This window comes from Camarhynchus parvulus, chromosome 3, assembly GCF_901933205.1.
Source record: "Camarhynchus parvulus chromosome 3, STF_HiC, whole genome shotgun sequence".
Lineage (NCBI taxonomy): Eukaryota > Metazoa > Chordata > Aves > Passeriformes > Thraupidae > Camarhynchus > Camarhynchus parvulus.
In genome coordinates this window covers 106,624,164-106,651,238 of record NC_044573.1, presented here as the reverse complement: position 1 = coordinate 106,651,238, position 27,075 = coordinate 106,624,164, and the positions used below count along the sequence as shown (strand labels likewise).

Genomic DNA, 27,075 nt, shown 5'->3' with positions numbered 1-27,075 from the left:
TGTGAGATTAGAAGTGTGAGCCAAGTTCTCATCTGCTGCTTCAAAGCATCATAAACTTTTACGTGTGGTGATTACTTTAATCTGCTTTTTTGCTATGTTTCAGAAGTGTGGCTATCTAACCTGAGGATAGATTTGAGGTAAAAGATGATAGGAAATAACAAGAGAGAAGGATTGCATGGAAAAGAAAATTATTAATGGAGTGATGCCAAATATTTGATTTCATCTCACTATTTAGTGATATTTAATGTAGATGATGGTAATATTGTATATTATAATATTGCACTTCTGTTTGGGGGATAGAGAAGGCAGGATGGTGCCTAGGATAATCCAAGGAAGGTAAGAACTGTGAGGAAGAAAGTTTTGTCCTGTCCATTAAGTCACAGATGTCTAAACTCATTTGAGATGTTTATACCACAAGAAGATCACGAAGATACCAGCCAACTGGCCTGTGTCAAAACCATGTAAAGAGGTAGAGCAATAATTAAAGCTAAATTAGTGCATATGGATTTAATACCAGTCCATATTTGTATCTTGCCCTGGAGGTGGGCTTTTGTAGTCAGGTACTCTGCAAGAATAGAGTTCACTGAAGTTGATACAGGTCTAGTTCTATCATAGCATTTTGGACAAGTACTTCCTTGTGAGGGGCTCTGGTAAAATGACATGAAGGCACTCCAAGGGTTAAATTGAGACAATATGTGTGACAAAACGCTTCAGGATTGAGAGACTGATGTTTCTAACTTTTTATTTTGGAGAAGAATTTTTAAAAATCAACTTAATTACTTAGAAAAGATAGGTTGAACACTCTTGTTCTGTTATCTGTAGGTTGTTCAGTAAAGTATTAAAAATTAATATTCATTTTAAAAGGGATTTTAAAACAAAATACAAAGTTGTAGCTTTTATTTACTGTACCCCAAACTGGAAACAGACATTTAGGAAAACAATGACCTTCAGTTTGAGCAATTGAACTCATGTTACTACTCAATGGTTAAAATGAGTGATATTGTCTTGTTGCTGACAGTTAACTAAATCTATGTCATGGTTTATTTATATTCATGTCAGGCAGTTGAGTCTATCCAGGAACTGTCATTCTTATTCTCCAAACCACATCTTGTGTTTGGAACAATTCTTATTTCAGGCACAGAATCATTTTGAGAAAGAAATTTGTGCTGAATAACGCACTGACCTTGTATTTCTGTGGGTGAGTTTTTCACCTGAAGTCAGCTTCAGTGGCTTTCCCCAGTGCTGGTGAGATATGTAGGCAGGAAGGAAAAGTCAGTCCTGTGTTTTCATGTCACATATCAGCATCTAAAATTTTTGAGGTCAGAGGGACCTTTTGTTGTGGCTAGGCTATTGTAGAGTTGGCTTTGCAGAACTCTTTATGTGTTCTTGCTCTTGGTCAGAGGATACTGAACAGCATATCTGCTGACATGATCCATCTGTGTGTCTCCTGAAACTGATCATCATTCCAGCTTTGGGGAGAGGAAGAGAATAAGGATTTTGGTACTTTGTGTGGTTGAAGTAAGGTTAAAAGCATGTTAAGATTGCTATGGAAAATGAGTCACTTCTAGCAATTGAGCCTACTGCTGTGGCAAGCAGGGTTGTATTTGCACAAGATGGAATTCGCAGAAAAGTAAGGATACCCTGGGATATGCTGGCTAAAATAGGCTAGTGTGAAGCTTCTGAAAGCTCATAAGATTTTATTCCTAGTTAAAAAATTCTAAATTCTAACTAAAAATACCCTGCTCAATTGAACATGTAGTAAACTTAGACCTTGAAGCTATAGTTTCTTTAGTATTAAATACTTGGTTTTTGTAAAGAGAACATGTTTGCTGTCTGAAGTACTTGTGCTGGGTTCAGTCCAAGAGCAGAATATCATTTGGCCATGAGATTTCACCAAAATAACTTTTTATGCACTTCCCATGAAATGACATAGGTATTGAGCTCTTATTAGTACTCAACTGATTAAGTACAATTTTTTCAGTATACAAATTTATTTTTCTATTTGATCCCTTTATGTTGAGGTTGTCATCACTGTGGAGTCAGAACACCTCACTGTATTTCTGTACCTTGGTCACTGTTACACATACACATGCCAGAAACTGATTGCAGATGTTCCAGTTAGATTGGAGTTTATGAATGGAAAAACCTGTAATAATATGTGTTAGTTTCTAATACATTTTTAAAAGATACTGGAGAAAAGTAAAGCATGAATATTTAATTAAAATATGGGTTTAATTCATTCTGTAGCTATGGTTGCTCATTGAGCAAAGAAATATTTTGGCATGAATTAAAAAATATATGGTATCTACCTACAGTAAGTACTACAGAAGTGATGTGAAAATGTCATACATGCTCCTTAGCCTATTTTTCTTTTCTTTTTACGAACACATGGATTTTTTGTAGCACACACAATGAAAATAATTGTGAAGCTTGTTTTGTTGTAAATGGTATCCTGTTTTTGTCAATTTTAATATTGGATTTTGGAACTGTTGGGACAGGTTACTATTAAACTAGGTAGACGCTCTTTGTCAAGTTTCAGGGCTAACAAATTAAACCATTGCTGACTTTATCAAGGTTTGAGGTCTTTAGAGATGCTACCTATTTAAAAGTGCAAAAAGAGAAGCATGTTCATCAAATATTTGTGTTTCTTTTCTGCTGAAGTCACTGGTGGAGAATTTCTTTAGACTCTGAGGCTTGTCAGGGGCTGTCTCGTCTCTGTGGCTCCTAGAATTTCCAACCTGAGGTGCCCAGAGAGGGAAAGAATAACTTCAGCCACTGTCCAGTGCTTTCCTACCACATGTGGTTACAAATTAGAACACAGTCTTTGAATTTGCTTACTAATATAGAATAATCTTTTGTAAATAAATGCACAGTTGCCTGTATGATCCTTGGTGCTAGACCAGAGGCCCAGCTTCCAAGAAGGAAATTTTGACTTTTGCTTACCAGAGATTTGGCCTTGCCCAGCTTTGGCTTCAGGCTTTCAAAATTGGGTCAGCAATATCATTCAGTAGCAAACTTAGTGGTTGCACACTACATTACTCACACCAGGCACATTACTGAAAGCTATGTTTCTCTAAGTAATTTCCTATGACATCCTTCAGAGGTAGATAAAATCTTTCCAGTGAAGTTGTTGGTGTGTCTCTTCAGATTCAGAGATGTCTGAGGCACCAGGTGCTGAGCACACACTTTTCTCCTGACAGATAATCTGGGGAGCAGAAAAAATGGGGAGGAAAGCAGCCACATCACAGTCACAGAAAGAAAATTCTGCTCCTTAAAATGCTGTCCCAAGATCAGTTTTCCTACAATATGGCATAGCCTATTGCCAGGAATACCTTTAGTATCATTGTCTTCAGAACATATGATATATTCTGAAGATAAGCCAAATGTCTGTGGCCCACTTTGCTGCTGGAAAAGCTGGCATCCAGTCATGTACAGTTAAAATGCTGCTACTGCATGAAACTTGGTTGTGTTTATTCCTTATACATTTTAGTGTCCTTGTCTGTAGTCCTGTGACCTTGTCTATGGTCCTGTGGCCTTGTACCATACAAAAAATGCATTGTTTGCCCCTAATTTGAAGTACCATGTTCTATTTGCCTTTTTAGGGTTGTAAAGCCAATTTTATACGTGGTGCTGGCCTTGACTACAGGCAGATTCTAGGACTTGCTATGCAGAGAACTTGCATACTGAGGATTCTAATTGAGTACTCCAGGGGCACTTTTGCTAAAGCCTGAATGTCTTGTATTGTCTATCTGTTAAGGGATTTAAGCCTACTAAATTGCCCTGACAGGTGATTGCTTGAGGCCACAAATCAGAAGGGAGGTATTTCATCCCACTAAAGAATTTTAAGTGGTACAACACAGATGTAGTCTGGCTAGAGGAGCTGTCTTGTGTAGGTGAAAGGGAGTATATCATTGCAGCACTGGTGAACACTGAGGTGCTAATCTGGATAAAAACTGGCTGAAGTAAGTACCTGTGACAGAGGCAGTGCCTTCTCACTATTCTGCTCTCAGGCACTTGAATCTGTCTGAAAACTAAACCAATCTTTTATGCCCATCTTCAGTTTTTTCTTTCAAATTATGACATAACTCAGTAGAAAAATTTATTGAGATGCATCAGTGCTCATGTGCAACCATCTGAATTGATGCTGAATGAGCTAATTTTCCTATTACTGAGTAGATTAGTTTGCAAGCAACCACTTACATAGCTGAAGGAAAGAGAAAAACTTACTGAATGATACCATGACATGGCACATCTTCCCACCTTCTCTGAAGGCTACAGATTTTCTTGTTTGTTCTTCCGCTGTGTCTCGCTGATTCCTGGATATTGAGGGGTTTGAAAGGAAGCTGGGGATTAGCAACAGTGAATATTGTACTTAGGGCATTCCTTTAAAGAAGAGAGAGTGGGCTCAAGCTGCCTCAGGTTGGGGAGGGATTTGAGCCACTCTCTCAAGGACTCACTTGAGATGCAACAGGCCACTCTCTCTTGCTTCCTCCCAGCAGATGCCTATCTGCGAAAGAGAGTCGTTTGCCAATATTTTCTTGTAGTGGTTTCAGGAGCACAGAGCCACCTCATTGGTGACAGAGGAGCAGATCTCTTCTTAAGCCCTTCACTTCAGAGGTTCTTGTTTCTCTCCATTTTCTGTACAGAGCTGGAAAACCCTTCTGACTTTACATGATATGATTAATTAGCCTGAGTCTGGTCAACACTTTAAGTGTTGCAGCCTTGAGTTAGGGTCTAAGTTAAGTCCGGTGAATGTCTCAAAAATGTCTTAGTACATGACATGTAAGCATAGTTATCTGCCTTCTGGAGATGGAATATTGTTAAGTTTTACCAAAAAGCATTACCATCTGTGCTTAGAGCTTGCCTCTGGTAACTTGAGGGGGCTACAGTACCTTCTCCATTGATACAGCTCCACAAGGAAAGTGGTAAAAAATGATTTAATCTTGGGACAACCACTCTGATAGATGACTTAATTAGTTTTCAGGGTTTTTTGGTTGGCTTTTTTTTGCAAATGCCAAAAGAGTGTTTGTTACTTGAGCATCACTTCAGTAAAATAGAAGCACTCTGATTTTAAGTAGCACTATGAAAACTTATAAAACACAGATTGATATGCTTTTATTTTTCTTGTATTTCCACTTTATCTTAATCCCAAGAGTAATTTGCAGCAAAGCAAAAAAAAAATCTTAGGTTATGTGATAAGTAACATGTAACTCAGTTCTGACAGGATTTTAAGAGGACAAAACAAGCTGGGGAGGTTACTGGAAAATTTGAACTAGTGGTTTTGAGGAAATCCTGTTTATTTTTTCACTACATTACTGAACATTGTAGAGTGGGTGTTGAAAGTAATAATATCATCAGGTCTGGACCCTGTGCACTGCAAATGAACAGTTATTTACCCTAATTTTCACAGGCATTATCCAATGATATAAAGTGGCCTTACTTTGTAATTAGGTCATTTACGTTTTATACCACCAATTTAAATATGTTACCTTTAGCAACTTGTACACTTTGTAGCAGCATTTTATCAGTTTGAAAAGGCTTCTTGTGATCATAGAATGTGGGCTGGGGAAGAAGAGGACAGCAGGTTGGTGGGTCCATATGCATCTAAAATCATGGGAAGAAATATTTTGCAAATCTGTTAATCTATTGTACCTGTGAAACAGGTGGATGAAGTTTTTATGATAGCTAGCAAATCATTCAGGACCCAGATCACAGTGGAAATGGATAATAATTAGACATCTGTTGACAAGATAAGAATATTTTTCAGCAATTGTTTTAGTGTATTTGCTTTTGACAACTTTTTGCTGCAAAAAGTAGAGAAGAGTCTATATGAGAGACACTCTGATTTATAATCGGATGTGTGATGGAAAACATGGAAGTTGAGGAAACTTTGGCTAAATGTGCCTTAAGTGAGAGTTTGTGGTTCCTAGTAACAAAAGGAGAGAAGAATGTTGAAGTAAAAACAATGGATTTTGTGAAAGAAGGCTGCAGTAAATACAGAATTGGGAGATAAGATCTCTTCAGTCAAGCCTCAAGGGGAAAAGGAATTAAGGAGAAGTGATGCTTTGTCAGAGATAATACTAAAGCACAAACAATGCTAATGCAGAGATTTAGATTTTAATTAAACTGGTAAATTCTTCATTGACCTCTGAGGCTTTCTCAGTTTGCCAAGGAACAGAATAAAAGACTTGTATGAGAAAGGGACAAAGCTGGGTTAGGAGTGAGGAACTGGAGACATCAGGAGACATCAAGATTACCTGCGCATCATTTTCAAGCAAGAGTAGGCACATGCACATACATAGAGATTTTGCACAGTAATGGAAGAGCCAAAGAAAATGTTTATAATTTATAAGCCTTTCCTTCAATGGCAAGAAAATTATACTGGGGTTCTAAAGCTTTTAATTCTTATTTTTTGCAAGTTCGGGCTAAAAAGAGTCAGATACATTCTGTCATCTGGTTTTATGTAAATTAGTTGTTTCTGAGAATTAAATAATGAAACATTAAGAAAGACTCACCCCAATTTAAGGAATGACACAGTAGGTTTTCGTTTTAAAGTGTTAAATACATATATTTGGAGGTTAGTTAAAAATATTTAGATGTTCCCTAATTTCTGAGAAGAAAGAAAACTGATGTTGTAAATGAATGAATGCACTACCACAACTGTGTTTCTGAGATCTTTTCTTTGGGAGTTAATTCTTTTGACAATCTGACTGGTAGTGTTTCAGCCCAATAAATACCTGTTGTGACTAGGAATACCAGAAGTTGGTTTTTAAATTATGTGCTTTGTTCTTCAGACTTGTCTGCACTAAAACCAGAAACTAGCAAGTGTTTATGCTCAATTTAGTGTGATAATGTGTGTATTATGCCATTTAGAGAATCAAGACTTTGAACAGAATATACCATATGTAGGTAACAAGTAACAAAAGTACAATGCTTTATTTTAAGCAAACATAACTGTCTGCTCTTGCAGGAAGAATTATTACTAGCATAAAGTCAACTACATGTTTAGGATGATTTTTTTACCAGCTGTGTGGGCATAGATAGCAGGTCATACTACAAACTTCTTCAGGCAGCTGTCAAATCATTTTGGCTACCAAACAAATGTGATTTCACCTGTGTTATAAAATAGAAATTACACTACAGCTGGGGCCACTGAATGCAAGAACCAGTAATGCAAGTACCTACGCTTCTAGACTCTGCTCTCTTCCATGCAGCTCTTGGCCAGGATGGTGGTTTGTTCTGTTATAAAGACACTGGAATGGGACATAAAATGCCAATTAGTGAATGCAGTAATACTTTTGAGTACTGAATGGGGAGTTCACTGTGGTAGGTCCATGTGAGAATGCCATAGTATAGAATAAAATGAGTGAAAGGTCACTGCCTACTTTTCCCCCTGCTAACCATTATTTGAAGCATATTTCATATGCTGTTCTCATCCCTTGTCTCTGAAATAAATTTTCATTTTTTTGTTGTTTTAGTTCATGTCATGACTGTTATGTCAGTTGCTTTAGCTGGTTCCCATCATTTGAATCAAAGGATCAAAGTACTTGCATCCTCCGGGACAAGTATAAATAAAAAGAATTGAAATATTCTTAGAAAATACTCTTGTTATACTGGGAATAATTTGCTAACTTTGCTTTTCCAAGAGATGAAACTAAGTGAGAAAAAGCCAGTGCCAACTCTGCCTTTGGAGTAACTCTGAAATATTGCTAGTGATTTATATAAATTATTCTTAGCAAAACAAGATTACTTCAGGAATAATGCATGTATTATATTACACATAGTCCGGCTCTTTCAGGAGATCACAGTATTAAGAATACAACTTACCAGTATATTTTAGGAAGCTCAACATTTTAAGCATGATCTGTGTAAAATTCATATGCCTTATGGCTGGGCGAGATGGATGTGCCTTGACTGGGTTGACAACAAGCTGGGATCACTGTAGGATTAAAAAAAGCCCCTCTTGCAACTAGTAAAGAAAAGTGGCACTTTCATTGAGTTTTACTTAATTCTGGTTTTGTCTTGGAATTAATTTTAACTCAAAGTTTCTGTTTTAGATGATACAAATCTCAGCTTTCTCCACACTGATATTTCCTACTTTTCGTCTGTTAAATGTTGAACTCGGTAACACCAATTAAATCTACTGTAAATTAAGTATGAGTAAATGTTTAATCTTCCTGTGAACTTTGAATGGTATACTAGTGGTTTCTCTTTTTCTTTGAATTAGATGGAGAGCAGAAGACTCAAGTGATGATTCATGGAATTGAGCCAATGCTGGAAACACCCATTCAGTGGCTAAGCGAACATATGAGCTATCCAGATAATTTTCTCCACATTAGTATCATTCCCCGACCTACTGATTGAAACTCAGCTGTATTCCTATGAGGATCATTCTCAAGCTGGAATTCTAAGGGCATGTCAACTTCTTGCTTCTGTCAGTCTTGACAGAGGCAGCCTGACCAGAAAAAAAGAAACCAACAAAAAGCCGAAACAAAACAAGAAGTCCTCACTGCTGTAAGCCAAACAGGAAGAGAGATCCTATCATCAGATAAGGGCAATTGGGCTGATCTTATTTTGCATCACTGCTGCGTTTGTTCACTGCTGTAATTAAATCAGTTGCGATATGAAAGAATTTACAGGACTTCTGCAAGTCTGCTGTTTTCTTGTAAAATATAATGAAGCTGAAACTGTCAGCCGAAGAGCAAATGGAAATATGCCACTTGATTGTATTTCTGATTAACAAATAAACAGGGCTGTTTCCTAAAGAGGTAGTGTTTCAGCTTTGAGGGTGGAAACATTGGTTTAATTTTCTAGAAAGTTAGACACTGAGAGATTTGGTTACCAATAGCTTTTTGTAAAAGATCAAATTACTGTAAATCCATCTTTCCTTAATGAGAAGTTCATGTTTACAGTATATGTATTGGTATGCAAATGATCTTTTAACTTTGATAACAAGCAGTGAGAGATTTTAAAATAAGCCTGTGAGCATGTTTTGTCAGTTAAAAACATGCACAACTTAATAATTACAAATACTCTTGATTTGTATGCTGTCACTGAATACTCCAGTGTGTTTATTATTCAAACCAGTTTTCATAGACCAGCAACGATGTAGGATAATTTGTCTCAGGATTTGTCATGGCATTTCTTTGTGCTCATCTAGTTTTTCTTCTTTAAGAATATATTTTCTTAATTTACTTTAACAAGTTGTTTTTTTTTTTAAAAGCTACATGGATGTTGCAAACAGGATTGTATCCTGCTGTTTATTCCCATAGACTAGGAAACAGTTAAATCATAGAATGATTAACAGATTGCTTTTTAATGATTTTGCATTTTGGAAAGCTGAGGCTTTCCAAGCTAATACTTTCTTACATCTGTGGTCCCTGTGCAATCAGTCCACAATTTGGAACTTATAATCTCATTGCACAGATTTTTTCTTAGTGTAGCAGATGTATTTTTAGGTTATCGGATCATTTTGGTTTCTAAATGTTCGTTACCATTGCAGATGCTACTCAAACTTTACCAATTTTTTTTTCTGTTGCACTAAATTCATCAAACTCTGTGCTCTATTGCTTTGTCTGCAGTTTGTGGCTGTTTGTGGCACAAAACTATGTTTATAGTAGACATATTATCCAGTCTGTCAAATATTATCCAATATAAAGAAAGCATGATATTTTTCTTCCAAAAATAGTGGCTGTTGAAGCTCCTACTCACAGTCTTGGCTTGTAAATGTCCCAGTAATTCCCAGTGCTGTTCCCATTCATTCCCATGCTCCCTTTATGGCAGGATACTTACCTGTATCTGAAAAAGAAGAAAATGAAAATCAGCCAAATGAACAAGAACCTCTTTCTGAAGCAAGAGGGGAAGGATCTCCATGGGTGAGGATAGGGTTGAGGCTAAGAAGAGCCCTGAGGGCAGAAAAAATCTGTAGACAGATTAGATACTGTTTTAAATGTTAATGAGGAAAATAGCATTAAGGAAATGGAAGGGTAAAGGTACTAATGAAACAAATCTATGCTGTATTCTGCAGGACATGAAGAATTTTTAAAACAAAACAAACCATGCTGGTCTGTGTTTATGCAGAATAGAAATATAATATTCTTATGGTGGGATGATTTGGTTAAGTTATTCTAATTTCCATTTCTGTTTGGAATTTTTGTTACAGTGTTGGATTGGCATTTATAAACTTCCTTAGGCACACATATCTAAATATTTTGGAGATTTTCAAAGTCCTGCCAATGGATAAAGCAAATATTTTGTAGAGTCTTCATATTTAAAAAAAAATCTTTTGTAGGGATAATTTTTCCATTAATCAGGATAAGCGGCAATACCTTTCAAAAACTGTAGAGATTGTGTTTCCTTTGTTTTAAGGTAATCTGGAGTGAGTCACTGGCTATTTTAATATATTCTACACCAGCATTTTAAGTATACAGCTCTTCTTATGGCCCGTATTTGCCAGTAAATCCAACTTTAAGGCCTAGCATGGAACAAAAAAATAGCTTGGCTTTAAAACGTACTCTTTCCTCTTACTTTAACTATTTAAACTTTATTAAAAAATAAAACAAAGTTTGAGTCTGTCTTTATTTTCAGCTAAATAAGGATCTTTGTATGACGAGTATTTATTTAATAAGTAGGAACTTCTTAGAAGAGGTTCTTAGAATATCATCACATACAGATTGGGTTCTGAATTAAAGCAGGTAGGTATCTATTCTGTGTTAAAATATCTGGTTTTGAGATAGGCATGGTGACATTTTGAAATGTCACACTAAACCTGAGTAATATCTCTTGAGAGAGAGGTAGAAAGACATTCAAAACTAGATTTCAGATTTCTGTACTTTCACATTACACTGTCAAATTAGCTTGTGGAAGATGAGTTTAAAATGGGAGAGATGTTTTCTCTCCTTCCCTTGCCTTTCATGTCTCTACAATTCAAGTAAGTAAGTTTTTTTAACTGTGAAATGAAACACCAGTTTCTCTGAACTATAGATTGAAGAACAGAAAGCATACAAACAAGCTATGCAAAAAGCTACATGAAGAGTTTGGTGTATGTCAGGTTTTTCTATGTACAAATAACCAGCGTGATATGGAGTTTATATGTATAAAAACCACTTAGGGTAGAAAGACAGGTAGTCAAACACCAGGTTAGAGTTGGAGAATCTTCACTGCAATTAAAACTGCCAAAATGTGTCCGATTTTAAAATAGCACTTTCCACTGAAGATGTTCAAAGCCTTAATCCTTGCATCATTTCACTAATCCAGATCAATAATAGAATGAATGTGTTGTGGAAACAAATCTAGCTACTAATACTCATTGTACCCTGAGCTCTCACCATAACTGAGTATAATATGTTGGAAAGGGTAAGGCCAATTTGCAACGTAGTTTGCTTGCATCTGTTGGAATTGGAAGGATCGCTTGCTAGACTTCTGTCAAGTGTGTTTTGCAAGTTCACAAGCACTTCTTAGAAATCTCTAGAAGTTTGGTTCTTTTTCAGAGAAAATCAGGCTGTAGTGGGGGAAAAAATGATCAATAGCACTGTTCACTAAACCTGTCTCTTCAGTGGCTGCCTTACAGTGAAAGACACGTGGAGAGTGCACGAGTGAGAGCTGGTGATGCCTTATTTTGCACAGATATAATTTCTCCTTGTGTATATTGTTACTTAGTGTCCCAGCTGACATAACAAGCCAGACAACTTGTTATTCTTTCAACTAGACAGAGGCACTCAAGTATTTTTATTACTACAAAATTAAAGCTCAGAATGGAAACTATCTGGCTGAAACTTGCACCTTACATGCTTTTCTAGCTATAATTAAACTAATGTGCGCTTCAGAGGTTTGATTTCCATCAGTCATATGTACACACACCCTCACTGGATTTTTTCTGCAGTTCAAAATTGGCAAAATAGGCTGGTTTTCCTTCATTTTAAAGACTATCTGAGGCTGTACAAGGCAAACAAGAGGAGGGGATCAGGCCATGGGGGTGAGCCTAAAGCCCTGAAATCGTGGCATGACACAGGAAGTCATACGGTTTCTTCACCATTTCCATAGCGACCATTTTATCATGTGAATCCTGCCCCTTGCCGATTGTCCTTTAATTTGCAGCTTCTCTTTGTTTAGCTGATGCTTGACCTCAGCTGAGTGGTGATGAGGCTGTGCCTGCCCCTGGCTCCACAGCTCTGTCCCTTGCAGGATTACCAGTATTGGTGCCTTGTGTGTGATTGAACTGCCCATCTCCAGGACCCTCCCTGACACTTTCACACAGCTCCTCCCTCACCAGCAGAGCATGAGTTCCTTTCTGCTGGCTTTTACCACCAACTGGGTGGCCCTGGAGGAAAGCAGCGAGAGAAGGGTGCAGAGGAGGAGAGAGGGAAACGAGAGGTATTAAAAAACAGTGAAGGTGGGGCTTGAGAGAAAATACTTTGTGGGGACTGAAATGACAGAGCTGGATTCTTGATCTCACCCAGGTTTCTCATTCACTCATCACCTTGCAGCTCCCACGACGTGCTTTCCTTTCCATCCTTTCCATGAATACACTGCAATGGCTTTCACCTGCAGGACAGTGTCTGGCACCCCTGGTGTTGCCAGGAGTGAGTAGTCGCTGAGTGTGTATTTAGCTTTGATGGTTTGGCACATTGCTGAGGGAGGCCTTTATTTACAGGAATCGTTTCAGAGCTTTCTTCTCTGCAGCAGATGCTTGGCCTGGGCTTCCTTCATGTGAGGAGTCAGAACAGGGAGGTCCTGCTGCAGACAACGTCCTGCGCAGGCACCATAGGTCACTGTTCCAATACGCTGTATGTTGGAAAACTGAGTCATAGATGGATGGATAGGTCACTAGAGTACCTTTCATGAAAAATACTGTTTCAATGTAGTTTTATTTTATGCTATTCTGAATGTTTCATAAAGAACAGCAGAATACATTTTCAGTGTGGCTAATAAATACCAAACCCAGTTTTGGTCACAAGCATTTTCTGTTTCATTTTCCAGTCAGAATAAAATTCCATTATATGGGGTTTAATTGTAGAACAAGACATCAATATTTGTAATGAGTCTGTATAGGCAGTAGAAAGAGGATGTGTCCATTGTAATCGTCAGCATTTCTGCACTGTACGTCTCAACACCTTTTAGTATGAAGATACATGAGGTCTTCTCCTGAGGCATGGCTTTGCTGAGCCACCCAGGCAGTTTCTCTGCCAGTTTGGGAGGTCTGCTCCCCTATGGAAACTCTCCAGTTTTGGTTTATTGTATATAAATTTATACTTGATGGCTGTTGAGAAAATGACTGGAAGAATATCCATAATGGCAATGGAAAAAAAAAAAAAAACCAAAAAAAAGCAAAGCCTAATTTATTGCTAAAATGGAATGTCTTTCAGTAAGAAATCATGATGTCAGTTTTCAGCAAAATTAGTGCTGTCCTACTTCTGGTTGTATATTCAGTTATTTCAGTGGTAAGAGGGAGCAATCCTAATGGGTCAGCTTACAATTGCCCTGAAATATATATAGTGTGTTTTTTTATTAATATGCATTGGCATATTAATAGGAATTACTTGTATTTTATTCTTTCTCTTGCTGAAGCTTGAATGCATTCAAGGGTTCTGCTGCAATTGGCTTCCTCAGGGAAGTGCAGCAAGAATTGTGTCCCTTCTGGCCTCCTTGGATCACACTGGGATCAGTGTCTTTTGGAGATACAGAGGAAAATAGTTCTCTGCAGCTTACCTACTTGCACTCTTCCCTCCCTCCTTCCCCAAACTAGATGCCACAATTTTCCATTATGCAACCCTTTTTTTGTTGCTGTTGTTGCATGCACTGGACAACAAACCAGGTGAACTGTAGCTACTGAGCATAATGATAATGATCTTCAGCTGGCATTTTGGGGGGTCTCTGAAGTTTAGGTCTTTCAAGTTTCTGAGCCACACCTCTAACAGTTCTTGTTCTGGGGTAGCCACACAAGCTTCCAACAAGTTAATACACCGTGTAAATTAAATTCTCTTTTAAAATTGGCACTCATGTAAATGGAAGTATCCCCAGCCTTCATTCAGGCTGGTTTTGCTATTTCTGTGTAATCAGCTTTCTGGATACTTCCAAAAAGCAAACCTCACTGAGGTGGTATGGAGGGAATGGACGATGCCTGTTGCACAACTCCCTTGCTCGCACCCAGCTCAGCCCTTGCTTGTGTCACTGCAGGCAATTAACAGTGCTCAAAACCACAGCAGCTCCTCTTCCAAAATGCCATTTGATGGTATCGGGACACTTGAGCATTCAGGAAAAAAAAATGTTTATGTTTTAAAGGGAGATTATTCTTCAGCATTAGAAAATGCTGAAGTAATAAAAGGCATTGAGTGTGTAGCATCAACGAGAGGATCTTTGCTGCAGGTTATGATCTGGATGGGATAAAAATGCTTCTTTAGTATAATATATGCTTGAAACAAACTGTAATATATTTTTGGGTGTTCTGCTTTGATGCTAATGTGTTGTGGGGTGCTATGCTGAAATGAATGTGGATACCATCAATAAAGGAGAAGATCCTTAACACCTTAATGTATGGGCATGTGCCGCCATTGCCACATCATAAACAAGGGCGTAAGCTCTGCAGAGCTGCCCCAAGATAAGGTTGCTAGTGTCTCTGAGAGCAGTGGAGTGCTTTCTCTGGCACTGGCCAGGGAGGGATGAATTAATTGCTGTGGATTTCTCAGATGTGCTGTAGATGTGCATCTTGACCTGATAGGAATGAAACAGAGTGCTTCTCTCTACCTGCAGGATTTATGTTCAGGGATTTTGTCATTTATGTCAAAGAGGGCTTCAGGGATTTGAAGTAACTTTAGGCATGGGATCATCTTGTTGACTACCCTTGATGCTAATTATTTGAAGCAAATCAGACTCTAACATTTTTATCAAGTTTCACTGTGGAGTGAGATGAGATTAAGTGTAAATGGTGTGGCTGGGAACTTCTTGAGAAATATTTAGGTTTATTTTGCACATAGGATCACAGGAAAAAGAGAGCACTCCTGTCTGTGCTGTCTCTGCTGAGGGTTTTGGTGGGTGTCACTGCCTGAAGTGGTGAAGTATCCCTCTGCCATTCAGATCATGTAGTAAGGGTGTTGTTCCCATGGAGAAATCTCCTTGCCCAAGATAAGGGCTGAGTCTGGTTCTTCTGAATTCTGACAATAATAATTTCACTGAGCACAAGCCATGTTGTTGCTGCTCAGCAAGTCTGTAGGTTTTTTCTGGATTTATTACCTTGCAGAGACAAAGCCTGCTGTTTATTCTGAAAAACTACTACCTTAACAACTGAAGAACACCTTAAAATTTTTCAAACTAGAGGGAGAAGCTAGAGCTAGGAGGAACTAGCAGCAACCTCCCATGATTTACCAGAAAGAGAGAAAACAAATTCTGTACTTTTCATCACTTCACAAGCTTCTTGATGCAGCATAAGTGAAAGGTTTCTCAATAAGTTATCTGGGGTTCATGTAGGGAAGAGAACTGGGGGTCTGACTGCTCCTTATGTTGACTGCTCAACATAAGGAGCAGTCAGACCCCCAGTCAAAAGTCTGTACTTTTGACTTTGCAAGCAGAGCTTATCAGCCTCTGCTGTGAATCTGCTGTCCTTCCTCTGCATGGCTATGAAAATTCAGTTTCCAGGAGAGCTCCATTTCAGTTTTACTGGGGGAATGAATTGGTAGAAGCTTGGGAATAAAAGACGATGTCTGGAAGGTTACTAATGGCAGAGGATCCTTCTCAGAGCCGTGTTTAATCCTGCTGTGGATCAGGTGCTGGTCAGAACTGGGGTTGTGTTGAACCATCTGCTGCTGTGTGGAACAAGTCTGTCAGTAATACCTGTGTGATGGCTTGGGCCTCAGAAGGGACAGATGCTATCATGCTTTGCAGTGCAAACTTTTATGAGTGTGTGATCCTGAATTTGGAAGATGGCAGGGTTTGGTAAACGATGCACAGCCTGTTTGGTTTTGTGATGGAATGACTCTTTCATGGCGTGGTACACCGTTAACATGAGGAGCATTGTTTTATTTATCTCAGCTGATGTTCCTCTGAAACTGCTTGGTGGATGACTTTAATGGATGCATGTCATGGTTTAGGAATGGTATTCCACAATTTAGTGTTCCCATTCCAAACTGTGCTCTGCTTGCTCCCTTTCCCCTGCCATGGGATGGAGAGGAGAATGGGAGGCACAAAAGGTAAAGATCAGGGCTTGAGGTGAGAGCAGTTCTCTGGAAACAGCAATGAGATGAGAAAATGAACAGTGTGAGCAGCAGTGTTAATGGCAGAGGGTACAAGGAAGAGGTGAATGATTCACACACAGAGACCCCCTGACAACACCCAGCTGCTCCCTCCATCACAATACACTGATCCAGACGACTGTGAGGGGGTACAGAATAACCTCCAGGTCCTGCCCATCCTGGGCAAAAATTAACCCTGTCCTGCCAGAACCAGGCCGATGAGGAATAGGGATCACTGCACTGGCAGGTACAATAGCGCTCACCTTCTTTGCTTACAAATGCCCCAGGCAATCACGTGTGACACCTTCCTGCAAATGAGGCAAATCCCGCTTGGCGCTCAAGCCGCTGAGGAAGAAAACTTTTATATTGTAACATTAAAGGCAGACACTTTGTTTTAATCACTTGCCAAAACAGCTGAAAACAATTATTAATTAATAGGAAACATTAACTTTTAACTTTGCAAGCTCTCCAAAGAAGTGTCTGTGACAACTTGCATCTGGATTTATGGATAATTTGGATGCAGTGAAAATGGGCATCATACTGCAAAGGTCGACTGCTTTAAATTCATTTTAAGTGTACACATAGTGCTCTTAAAATTAATATGTTTATAAACCGAAATTGGTTCAGTTGGATGCCTTTTGTTCTCTTTGTGGCTTCATTTGAAGCAACAACAAAAAGCTGTGCTTGTTTGTGTGTTTAACCAAAATGTTAAATGCAATTAATCCACCAAAAGCATACAAATATTTTTTTAATAATAGAGGCGCCCCTTTCACAGTGTCTTAGGTATTTAGCACCATGGTTTGGCAAGTAAAAGCAACTTCTTCACATCTCATAAATAAAATTTAAAAAATCTTTTGCTTGGCTTGTTTAATTTGAACCAACACAGTGCAGCACCCTTAGTTTTTCTTGTCTGCTTTGATATGGCTGAGGTTAGTATATGTAGTTGGTGGGGGTGGCATTCCTAGTATTTTAGACTCTGGATCCTACTTTCCCCTCTGGAAAATACTGTGTCTGACAAATACAGCTTGCAGGACAAAAGGAAAGGGGGATGAATATTGCAGTCTGAGACAGAGGTCCTGTTCGATCTGACTGGGGTGTGACTGCTTGGGGATTCATCATGCAGATCTATTGCTTTTGCCTCTTTTGTCCAAAAAAAGAAAAAATTCCTTGGACTGACAGAAACACGATATCCAAAATATTTCAGCTAGATCATACCACAAGAGTTAGTTTGTTATCTTAACTGAGGGTCTTTAGACATCCCAATTATTTTAACAACGGGAGAGTGGCTCCTTAGCCTGTTTGCTTCTAGCCAGTCCACTTCCCAGTTATTGAGCAATTCATGGGGGATCACAGGATGACTTTAGGAACTGCAGATTCTTCAGCAATTACAATATCGTTTCTAGCAAATGTGAGGACTTTGCTTTTTACATTTGCTCCTAAGACTCTTCTCTTTAAAAATGTGTGTTTTCATCCTTTAATTAAAATTATGTCAGTCCTGCTAAACCAGCAACTTGCTCTTTGCCAGGTAATTCAATCTGAGCTCATCTTCTGTGCATGGGACTGAGTCTGGTTGTCTGGTCTCTGTCGTGTATAAAGACTGGGAATCATCTTAGTTATCCTTGTTTTGATCAAGGCACAACACACATGGCCACTCACCAATCTGTGGAAGGCAGATGCGCCTATGTAGTCCAATATTTATGGTTAAGAAGAGAATTGTTACACAGTTCAAATGTTAAGTTGTGCCTTCAGATAATAATGCTTTGCTTTTCCCGGAATGTTTTGCACAAGTCTCATAAAGAAATAGAACTTGTCTTCATTTTATCAAGTAGTTCAGACTTTAATGGCTACTGAAGTGATGCCTACAGCTCACTTCCCTTTCCCTTCTCCTCCCCACCCAGCACAGTGCTCTTGTTGGAAAGGAGGGGTTGCAGTGGTTCAGACATATGGATGCAGCACCTTGAGTCAGATGTATAGAAATGAAAGGCAGTGCTGCCACATCAACAGAGTGACATCTGTGCTCTGGGTGATAGTGGTCAATCATCTCAAAAATAGTGATCATATAAATACCTGAGGATTTTATGGGCTGAGCTATGGCAACTGCTCTGCTTCAATTTATGTTTGTACCTGCTGAAGTCTTACACATTCATCCTGAAATTGCTTTTGATTACAAACAGTGGCTGTTTGCTCAAAGAATTTCATAATCTCAAAGCAGTTATCTTTCTTCAAATAGATAATTGGGTCATTACCAGCTTTTTCTCAAAAGAAGGGGGGAAATTGACTAGTCTAAGACTTCTCAAAGGACAAAAAGTGATTTCTGCAGTGGGTTGGGTATTTTCTAAGCTTCTGTTCTCTCCTAGCTGTTGCTTGATACACTGCTCTGTCTGGAGACTTGCACTGAGCACTCACCCTATCAAGCTTAGGCTAACAGTGCACTGCACTTGTGGCATCTCCACAGCACTGTGACCAATCACAAATAAAAGCAGTGGGTTGCTTCTGCTTACTCACTGGTGTATTAGATTTCTAGTAGCAGTACCATTTTCAGGTCTGTAGGTTGTGTGTGGCAGATGGAAATAATTACTTTCAGTGTGCTCTGGTGTATTGCTAACTGAGCAAGAAAGACAGCATGGCTTCCCTCTCCCACCACCCAGGGTTTAGGATATGCCTAGCTGGAGTGCTACAAAGATCTGGACTGATTCCTGAGTTTTATTTTGGTGTTTTCATTATTTCCACAGAAGCAGCTGAGGGATAAATGTAAATTCCAAGTGTCAGCTTCCAGAGAAGGTGTGAATCTGATCTGTGATGGCTCTTATTGAGAATGAATTTAGAGCAGTCTTGCTTTTAATGCTTGATTTTTGCTTGGGCTGTAGTGATTCAGGGTTTGTTGAGGCCTGTGAGGTTCCTTTATGCCAGTATTGGTTTGTGCCTTTTAAGCAACATCCTTTCCAAAGCCCTCAGTGCTGAATCTTGGGTACAACTCCCATGCAGCAGAAACTTCCCCCAGCTCCTGAGCTTCCTAAACACAGTCTGGAACTGCTGCATCCTCTGATGCTTCTGCATCTAAGAAGTTGTTTGGATTTGATCTGTTCCTCTCCAGCTCTTTGGATCTGCCAGCTCTGTGAAAATAATGAGATGTTAAAATTTTAAAATTAAAAAATAAAACATTATTTGATATGCCAGCTTCAGAGGACAACTGCTAATTCCAGTACACCTCTATTTGCTGTCCTGGTTTTGACTGCTGTTTCCTGCTAATGTGGTAGAATGAAATTTGTGTTATCCTCAGTGTTATCCTATGCTTACAGGACATGGGAACCAGTAGGTTTCCATGCATAGAAATCCAGCATTAAGCAAGTGATTTGGTAATCTTTTGTAGTTGTCCAGAAGGTAAAATGCATTGTGCTGCCACAGTTCTCAGAGCACCCTTTATATGGACAAGCTGTTCCTTTTTGCTTGGCCATCTTGTTTAAGATACAAAAGTACCCCCCAAGCATCTTTCATGGCTTTCATCTGTATCTGTGGAGCATTTTGCAAATGAGAGTTGGGAGGTTTGCCATCCTTGTAAACAATATTGCACACCCCAATTCCAGAACAGGGAAATGCCTCCCTGTCCACACAGATGAAATTCAACAGTTGCTGAACTTTGCAGTTTTTTGATGTTTCACAGCATAGAAGCTGTAGTATGAACACTGAGAAAAAGACTTTTCCCCACCAAAACGCTCAAGCAATTGTACAAGTGAAACAAAGCTGCTTCCTCTGTCCCAAAGAGAACACCAGGGAGAGGCAGGGATGGGCAGAAATGAATGAGAAGGTTTGGTCTAACTGGTCTTTTTTCTCACATAAGGTTAGCAGAATGCTGTTTGTTGCAGTCTGTTGTTGAAGTACCAATATTTGCTCTATTTCTAAAACAAAGAAGTGTTAATTTGATGAAAATCAACAGAAAAGAGTGCAGGAAGCTGCTGATGTGAAAAATTTTCCCATCATGCCAAGACAACATTTTTTTATCAAGTTTTTTTTCTTTAAGGTGTCACTTTGCAAGGTTGCATGCTGATGATAATGTTTTGCTGCTACAGCTGTGTGGAGGAAATGAGACTGCTGAAAACTTTCTGTGTGAAAACCTGTAGAAGTTGACTTCAAAGAGAGAGATGTCCATGAAACATGAATGCAGCAGAGATGTTCTCCAGGGATATTTCAGCTACCAGGAATATGAAATGTTGTGAGCACCTCCCCTCTCAGATTTGCATAGATGGAGATGCATTGACTCAAAACAGAAGGATTTTGATAAGCAGATATTAGCTTCAGTCAGAGCTGAGTAAAGAGGAAAAAAAAGGTAGGTCATATTCAAAACAATCAACACTCACCAGCTTAATTATACACTATATATGGTCCTACTCTTCAGTCAGTGAAGATGGAAAAGTCCTTTATTAAATTTTATGGTACCCATGAAACTGCAGTCTTCAAGCCTATGCCAGCTGTTTCTGAAATCACAACAGAGGATGCTGCAAGCTGCATGGCCATGTCTTTTCCTGAAATCCTGTGGTTTAGCCCACAAGTGGGACTTAATTGGGTCAAATGAAAAGGTTTGGATTTGATCAATGAGTTGGTATATGGTTTGTCAGCTTCTGTTGCTGTTCTGCCTTGTCAGTTGAGAAATGCCAAAAACTTTGGGCAAGTGAAAGTAATGCAATAGTTTTGATAATGTAACTTTCATGATGGCTAAAGGACAGCTCAATACCAATTACCCATGATAAGTAATAAGAGTAAGCTAAAATTATAGCCTGACAGTGCTTGGAGGGACTAGGAGGATGTGTGTAATACATTTGCTTCCTTCCAAAACTTGTTGGACTAGCAGCCTGACTACAGGAAAATCACTGTAATTTAGCTTTTGCTGGCAGTATCAGCAGTGCAATCTAGGGCATAAATACATTGCTTTATGTATATCTTAGCCCAGATCTAACATGGGAGCAAGTGAATATGACAAAGCTTGCACTGTTGTTGCTTCTCCTTTTTTTAAATAGGAACAGGGACAGCCCAGGCTTGGTTGCACTGCAAAATAGACATGAACTTAAATACATTACCTTTATTTCATCCCAAACATCTTATTGGAGGGAGATATGAGCCCAGGTTTTGCCCAGTCCAAAACAGAGACTCTCAGACAGCAGGGCTGCTCTCAGGCAGCCACAAAGGAGGCAGATGAGGAAACTCCTAGTTCAGGTCTTCAGGCTTGGCACAGGAAGGCAGCTGCCATTGCAACCAGCCCCTGTCTGGGATGAAAGCAGTGATCACAGCAAACCTGAACTGTCCACATGCCTCACATGTGACAGAAACACTTGTATTTCCTTCAGCCTGGTCCCTGGGAAGCATCTGACACACCTCATGAGCTTTGATTTGTGTGTCTGGGGCACAGTTTGTTTCTTATGGTAGTCAGAGACTACAGACAAGAAGAACTGTGGGTCTTGGTTTTAAATTTTGGAAAGTAGGGTAGCCAAGCTTTATACTTGCCTTGGATGCATTCTGCGAGCTAAGGAAGCACTCATGGTGACATGTTTTGCCAAATGAATTAGCAGAAGCAGACTCAGCCAGCCCCGAGCATGTCACTGGCCACTTTGGTGGCCCTTTTTGCCACACTTCCAAGACCTGGGAACTGCTGCAATCTGGAGAGAGAAACTTTTGAGCTTGTGCCAGCATGCACCTGCTAACAGGGCTTTGCTGAGGTCTCTGACCTGCAAACAGATAAGCTGCTCTTGTGGGTTAGGAGATTTGAAGCTGCCAGGCTGAAATCCAGCACGTTCCAGCCCAAGCTCTTTACCTGTTCCTTGGTTAAGAGGTGCTTGAACTATTTGGCAGGGAGCCAATGAGGTCTGCTGGCTCTGCCATGGGGCAAGGAGTTACGTTAAAAGACCTGGTTTCCAATTAATCCAGGCCTTTGTAACTCTCTAAGTAGCTTGACCAAAGTCACGTCGGTGCAGGGTCACCCTTGTCTTTGAGTGTGATATGGGGCAGATGAGACCTCTGGTTCTGCTGGACACTGAACTTCAGTGCAGATCATTAACATTTCAACCTTATCAGGAGAAAGGTTCTGGAAATTATCTGTGTAATTGTATCTTGAGGGGCAGAAGGCAGAGCAGAGCTAACTGACTGATGTTTCTCTCTCAAGCTGGAGTTCAGCATTGCCCCATAACCTCTGCTGAGGCTGTTTTTTGAATAAAATAGAACTCTGCATGGGCTGTTCTTGGTGTGGCTTCTGTGCTCTGAATTCTGAGGGAGAATTCATAACCAAAATTAGCCTAATTTTTTTCTTCTTTCTGCATTTCTGATGGTAGGTGCAGGATTTGGGGAAATTGCTTTGCTGCACCAGTGTGGAAGTGTTACTATAGCTGTGACCAAGGTGACCAGGAGATGGTCCTTGCTGCCAGATGTGCCCTGGCTTTACTAACCTGTGTGATTATTTTTGATATGCTTTTGGCTCATGGCAAGTATCTCTCAGAGGTAATCTGTACTCTCCTGCCCTGAAATACATCATGTGTAAAAAAGTGATGGTGTGGTAGCTCTGTGACAGAGGTTTTTGGTGTAGCAGGGCCGTGGTGAACACCCCTTTTCAGTAACTGGGATGGATTTGCTGGAAAGGCCTGACTGATTTGATACTTCTATGGTCAACTGAGGGAAGCTGTGAGCAGCAGCACAGCACTGGCAGTGCCAACTCCTCTGCTGCTGGTTTTGACTGAAATGGCGATTATCTTCAATAAATGGTGAATCAGTGCAAACCCTGGATATGCCTGCCCACTGCTTTAACAATTCACTCTCACAGGGGCTTTCAGATCCCTCAAATTTTACTTGCTCAAAGAAAATTCACTTAAAAAACCAGGCTCATAACAGGAAGTTTATTCTTTTCATTAATACAGTCTCTCTAAATGCAGTGTGTTTGTTAATATGGTATAAATTGAGCTGAGATAAAAGATCTAAGAAACAGAACTCCTGCCTGAGTCCTGTGTGGTGTATATTTAATGAATTTTCACTTAATTATCCATTAATATGTATTAATAAAATAAACATGGCAATTGAACAGTACATACTAAAATACTGTTCTGAAAGAAAACCACATTGAGTAAACTAAAACAACTGCATTTCTTACTAATCTACACAATGCATTTAATTTAAAAGGAGAATTTATAGTATTTGAAATATCCTACCACATACTGAAACTTTTAGTGTAAACTGCCACTTTCTGACTATCACATATTGAAATACTTGTGGTGCGTAGTGAAATTTATGTTACATTGTGTAAAATATATAGTGAAACCGAACTGATGTATAATGAGACACACATGTGCCTGCAATGACTTATCAGTTCCATTATTTTCTAACTAACATTATTTTCATGATCAAGTTTTTTCTGGGTCAGAGGAAGAAAATGGTGAAGACTGGGACTGATACTCAATGGAGAGTGTGAGACCCAAACTTGTACAAAAACCTAATCAAGCTGAGTTATCCTTTGTCCTTGCCTCAGATAAATTCTAAATGTAAAGTCTGCTAATGGTTACAACATGTCTCTCTTTCTCTGCCAAAGCTTCATTACGAACATCAACATCACCCCAGCAAGGGAAATACCACCAGCCACAAGTAGAGAGGCCAGGTGCTGAATTCTCAGCAGTTTTTACCAGGCCGGGGCTGCTGCACAAGAGACCCTGGTGAGGTTTGTGGGGCCTTGCAGGACCACCCTAGCACAGGTTGGGTCATTCAGACCCATTCAGATTTTGTGGGAGGGGGTAAGTAGACATCCCAGACCTGACCTCCTTCATCCACCAGGGCTCCAGACCTCCTGTGAAGGCTCAGGGTGCATGGGCAGCATTGCTGTGACCTGCAAAACATCTCTCCATGCTGCTTAGATTTGTTTTTTCTTTCTTGTTAGGTCCGGACGGCACAGCCAAGCATCCCTGCCGGGCAGGGCAGGCAGGCTGGCTGCTGGGTGTGCCCTGCTGCGGCAGAGCAGGGCTGTGGCAGCCGGTCCGGCAGCTGCTGGCCTCCTGCTGACCCGGGTGCTCCTCTGCAGCGCTGCTCTTTGCAACCCACAGTTGCTCTCCAGTTTCAGCAGTGTCTTGGGCTGAGGATGGCGGCTGCTGGGCTGGCTGGCTGGCTTAGGAGGTGCTTTTATCCTGGTTGACTGGGATCTTTGCAGGTCCCAGCTGGTGCAAGGCTGCAGGATCTCTCCAGCTCTGCCCACTCTTGCCCAGAACTTGCTGCTTGGACCACAAACAGACTGCTGTTTCTGAGAAGTTGCCAAAAAAGAAACTGAGGTCCTAATGCTGCTCAACCAAAAGAGTAGGAAATAAACCACCTGTGAAATAAGTCTCACACCTCCTTGACAGTCCTATTCCAAGCTCCATCATCAGAGTGTTTTCTTTTATGGGTTATCTTTTACCTGGTTTTGCAGCCTTGCCAGGATGACCAAAGCATTTAACACCCAGAAAGTGATAACCACTGTGAAGTTCCCTCTTTCTGATCTGCCTCGGTAGCACTCAAGTCAAGATGTGTTTATCCCATCCTTGCATTGGACTATTGGTCTTTTGCTAAACCAAAACAAGCTCGGCTGTACTGAAATTGAAAGACCTTCCTACTTCATGGCTGTTGTGCAATTGGTGCTCATCAAGGATGGTTAAAGGCACAAGACAAAACACACCCTGCATTTGAGGGTAAGGTGTATTAACCTTTCCACTTGGAATGCCTAATTGCTCAAATATTGCCAACATTGTTCAAACTGCCAGATATGTTAGGGAACAGGCAAAACTGGAGGGACAACTCTATATGAGGGGTATGACAAATTTATTGGGTAAATTGTATGGGAGTGCTTAACCCTTCTCTCTGTTCTGTTTTTTGTAAGGACAGTTGCCAAGTAGAGTTGGTCATGACTAATTCATGTGAGGAAACAGCACGGAGAAGTTAAACAGCAACAACCAGTTTAATTTCACTTGTTACCAATAAGGCCTAACGTAAGTTTCAAAAGGAGATGAAAGGTAAATTTGCCATTTGCTCTCTATGTTTTAAAAGCTGCATGAGAGCTTGAAGAGTGACATGCTCTGTATTACTAATGCTACCTCTGTCCTTAGAGCAGAGGGAGGAGACAAACACAATTTAATTTCTGCGTGTACTAGGACAAAAATTCTCCAGAGCGTAGATTTTGTGTTTTGTTCTACCCCATCCCTAGCTCTTAAAAATCATTCTAGAGGTACATTAGTTATCCCTGAAGCAAGGCAGAGCACACATATGCCTTGGTCAGTGCCAAAACTGACCAAGATGATACTGGGATGTTTTCATGAGGGAGAAGAAGGAAACTTATCCTAAGTATCTGAGCATCAACTCTAGCAAACAATGCATCAGGTATGAATATTTCACAGGTGGTACAACCAACCAGCAGCTACTTCTCTTTTGGTTTTTCTTCTTATCTCCCCTGAATCACAGGGTACAATGGTGACAGTGAATGGATGAGGCACTATGTATTTAGACAACATTGTAGAAGATGATTTGTCAACAGGGAGACAGAAACCTTTCATAATGCTTGGAGGAAAATTCACAGCATAATCCCAGGATAATAGATTTTTAATCCTTGGTTGTTTCCTTGTATGATACAAGCTAATGAGTGTCACCCACTCCATTGTACCTTTCTGTAACTTCCTTGAGAAGTTCCATTTCCTTCCTTCCATTTCCTTTTGAAAGATGTTCAATTCAAACCGAAACATTTACCAATTCCTTCATTCCTGTGGCTAGATTGTTATTTTGCTAAAACAGATTTGAGCAAAACAAGAATCTTTTCAAAGGCAGTATATGGAATTGTTATCCCTTTGAGCTAACTGTGGGAAGGCAAGCACATGGCTGAGCTTTTGTAAAATCATGTTGAAACACAATTATCTTCATTTAAAATGCTTCTGAAGAAGCCAGTCTTGATTTAAATGTCCACTACATGGGTTGTAGTTGAAATGAGGCTGTGAATGGGCAGATCTGCCCTCTGCTGAGCCGGGGGAATCTCTGTGAAGAGGCTGAAGGCAAACAGCTCTTGCATACATTAGCAGCTTAGCAATTTTCTCAGCATCCGTGAAAAAGCTGGGGGTGATCACTTGCCAGTAAAAGGGACATTTTGCTAGCATGGACCCAGTTATTTTCTTCACTGGCTGCCTGTATCCAGTCATGGAGATGTCAGTGTCCTGACAAGAGCACCAGCTCCATATCACTGGATTTTCAGCTGCAGGGAAAAGTATTAGCAAAGGAAGACATGTCAAAACAAGGAAAACCCTAAAAAATAGTTATTTGATAATATCAACCCAGCAAAATACTGAACGGGAGCTTTGGCAGGGTGGCAATAGGCTTCCAAGGAGCCAGAAAGCATCGTGGATGTCACAGTTTGTCAGGCCATTGAAATTTCATGCCTCAGAGTAAAGTCGGAGATGAGAAACTCTGGACCTTTCAATGTGGGAGAGCTGAATCTATCAAAATAGTTTCACTTTGCATCTGCAGACTGTGAAAATGTGTTCTTCCTCTTTTTTCTTTTTCTCTCTCTTAGTATTTTATCTCACCCTTGCCCTTGGTTATGTGGGTTCCCTCACTTACTAGGCACCATGTTTTCCAAAGAAAGGTAGTGTTTCACTGCTTCACTTCACCAGAAATTCTCCTTCTGGGAAGACTGAAGAAGCTGGTGGCCACCAGCTTGCAGCACTGACAGGGGTCCAGGAGCCCCAGGGATGCTCACCTAGAAGGCAAGAGGACAGGGATGGGCACAGGGAAGGGGGGAATGAGAAAGGTAACAGAGATGGAGAGGAAAAGTGGAAGCCTCCCGTGCCAGTCTGCATCATGGGTGACAGCCTTCTCC

General features: G+C 40.1%; 1 protein-coding gene across 3 annotated transcripts in view; it reads left to right on the top strand.

Moving 5' to 3' along the window:
- ATG5 (autophagy related 5) overlaps window positions 1-9,207 on the top strand; it is a 71,746-nt gene extending 62,539 nt beyond the window's left edge. For 2 of the 3 annotated variants that reach the window (XM_030944840.1, XM_030944841.1), the window contains one exon: window positions 8,228-9,207. In XM_030944840.1, the coding sequence (XP_030800700.1) occupies window positions 8,228-8,364 (137 nt within the window). In that variant the 3' untranslated portion in view covers window positions 8,365-9,207. The remainder of the gene's footprint in view (window positions 1-8,227) is intronic. The other variant, XR_004060584.1, reaches the window with a different exon arrangement.
- The last annotated feature ends 17,868 nt before the right edge of the window (window positions 9,208-27,075 follow it).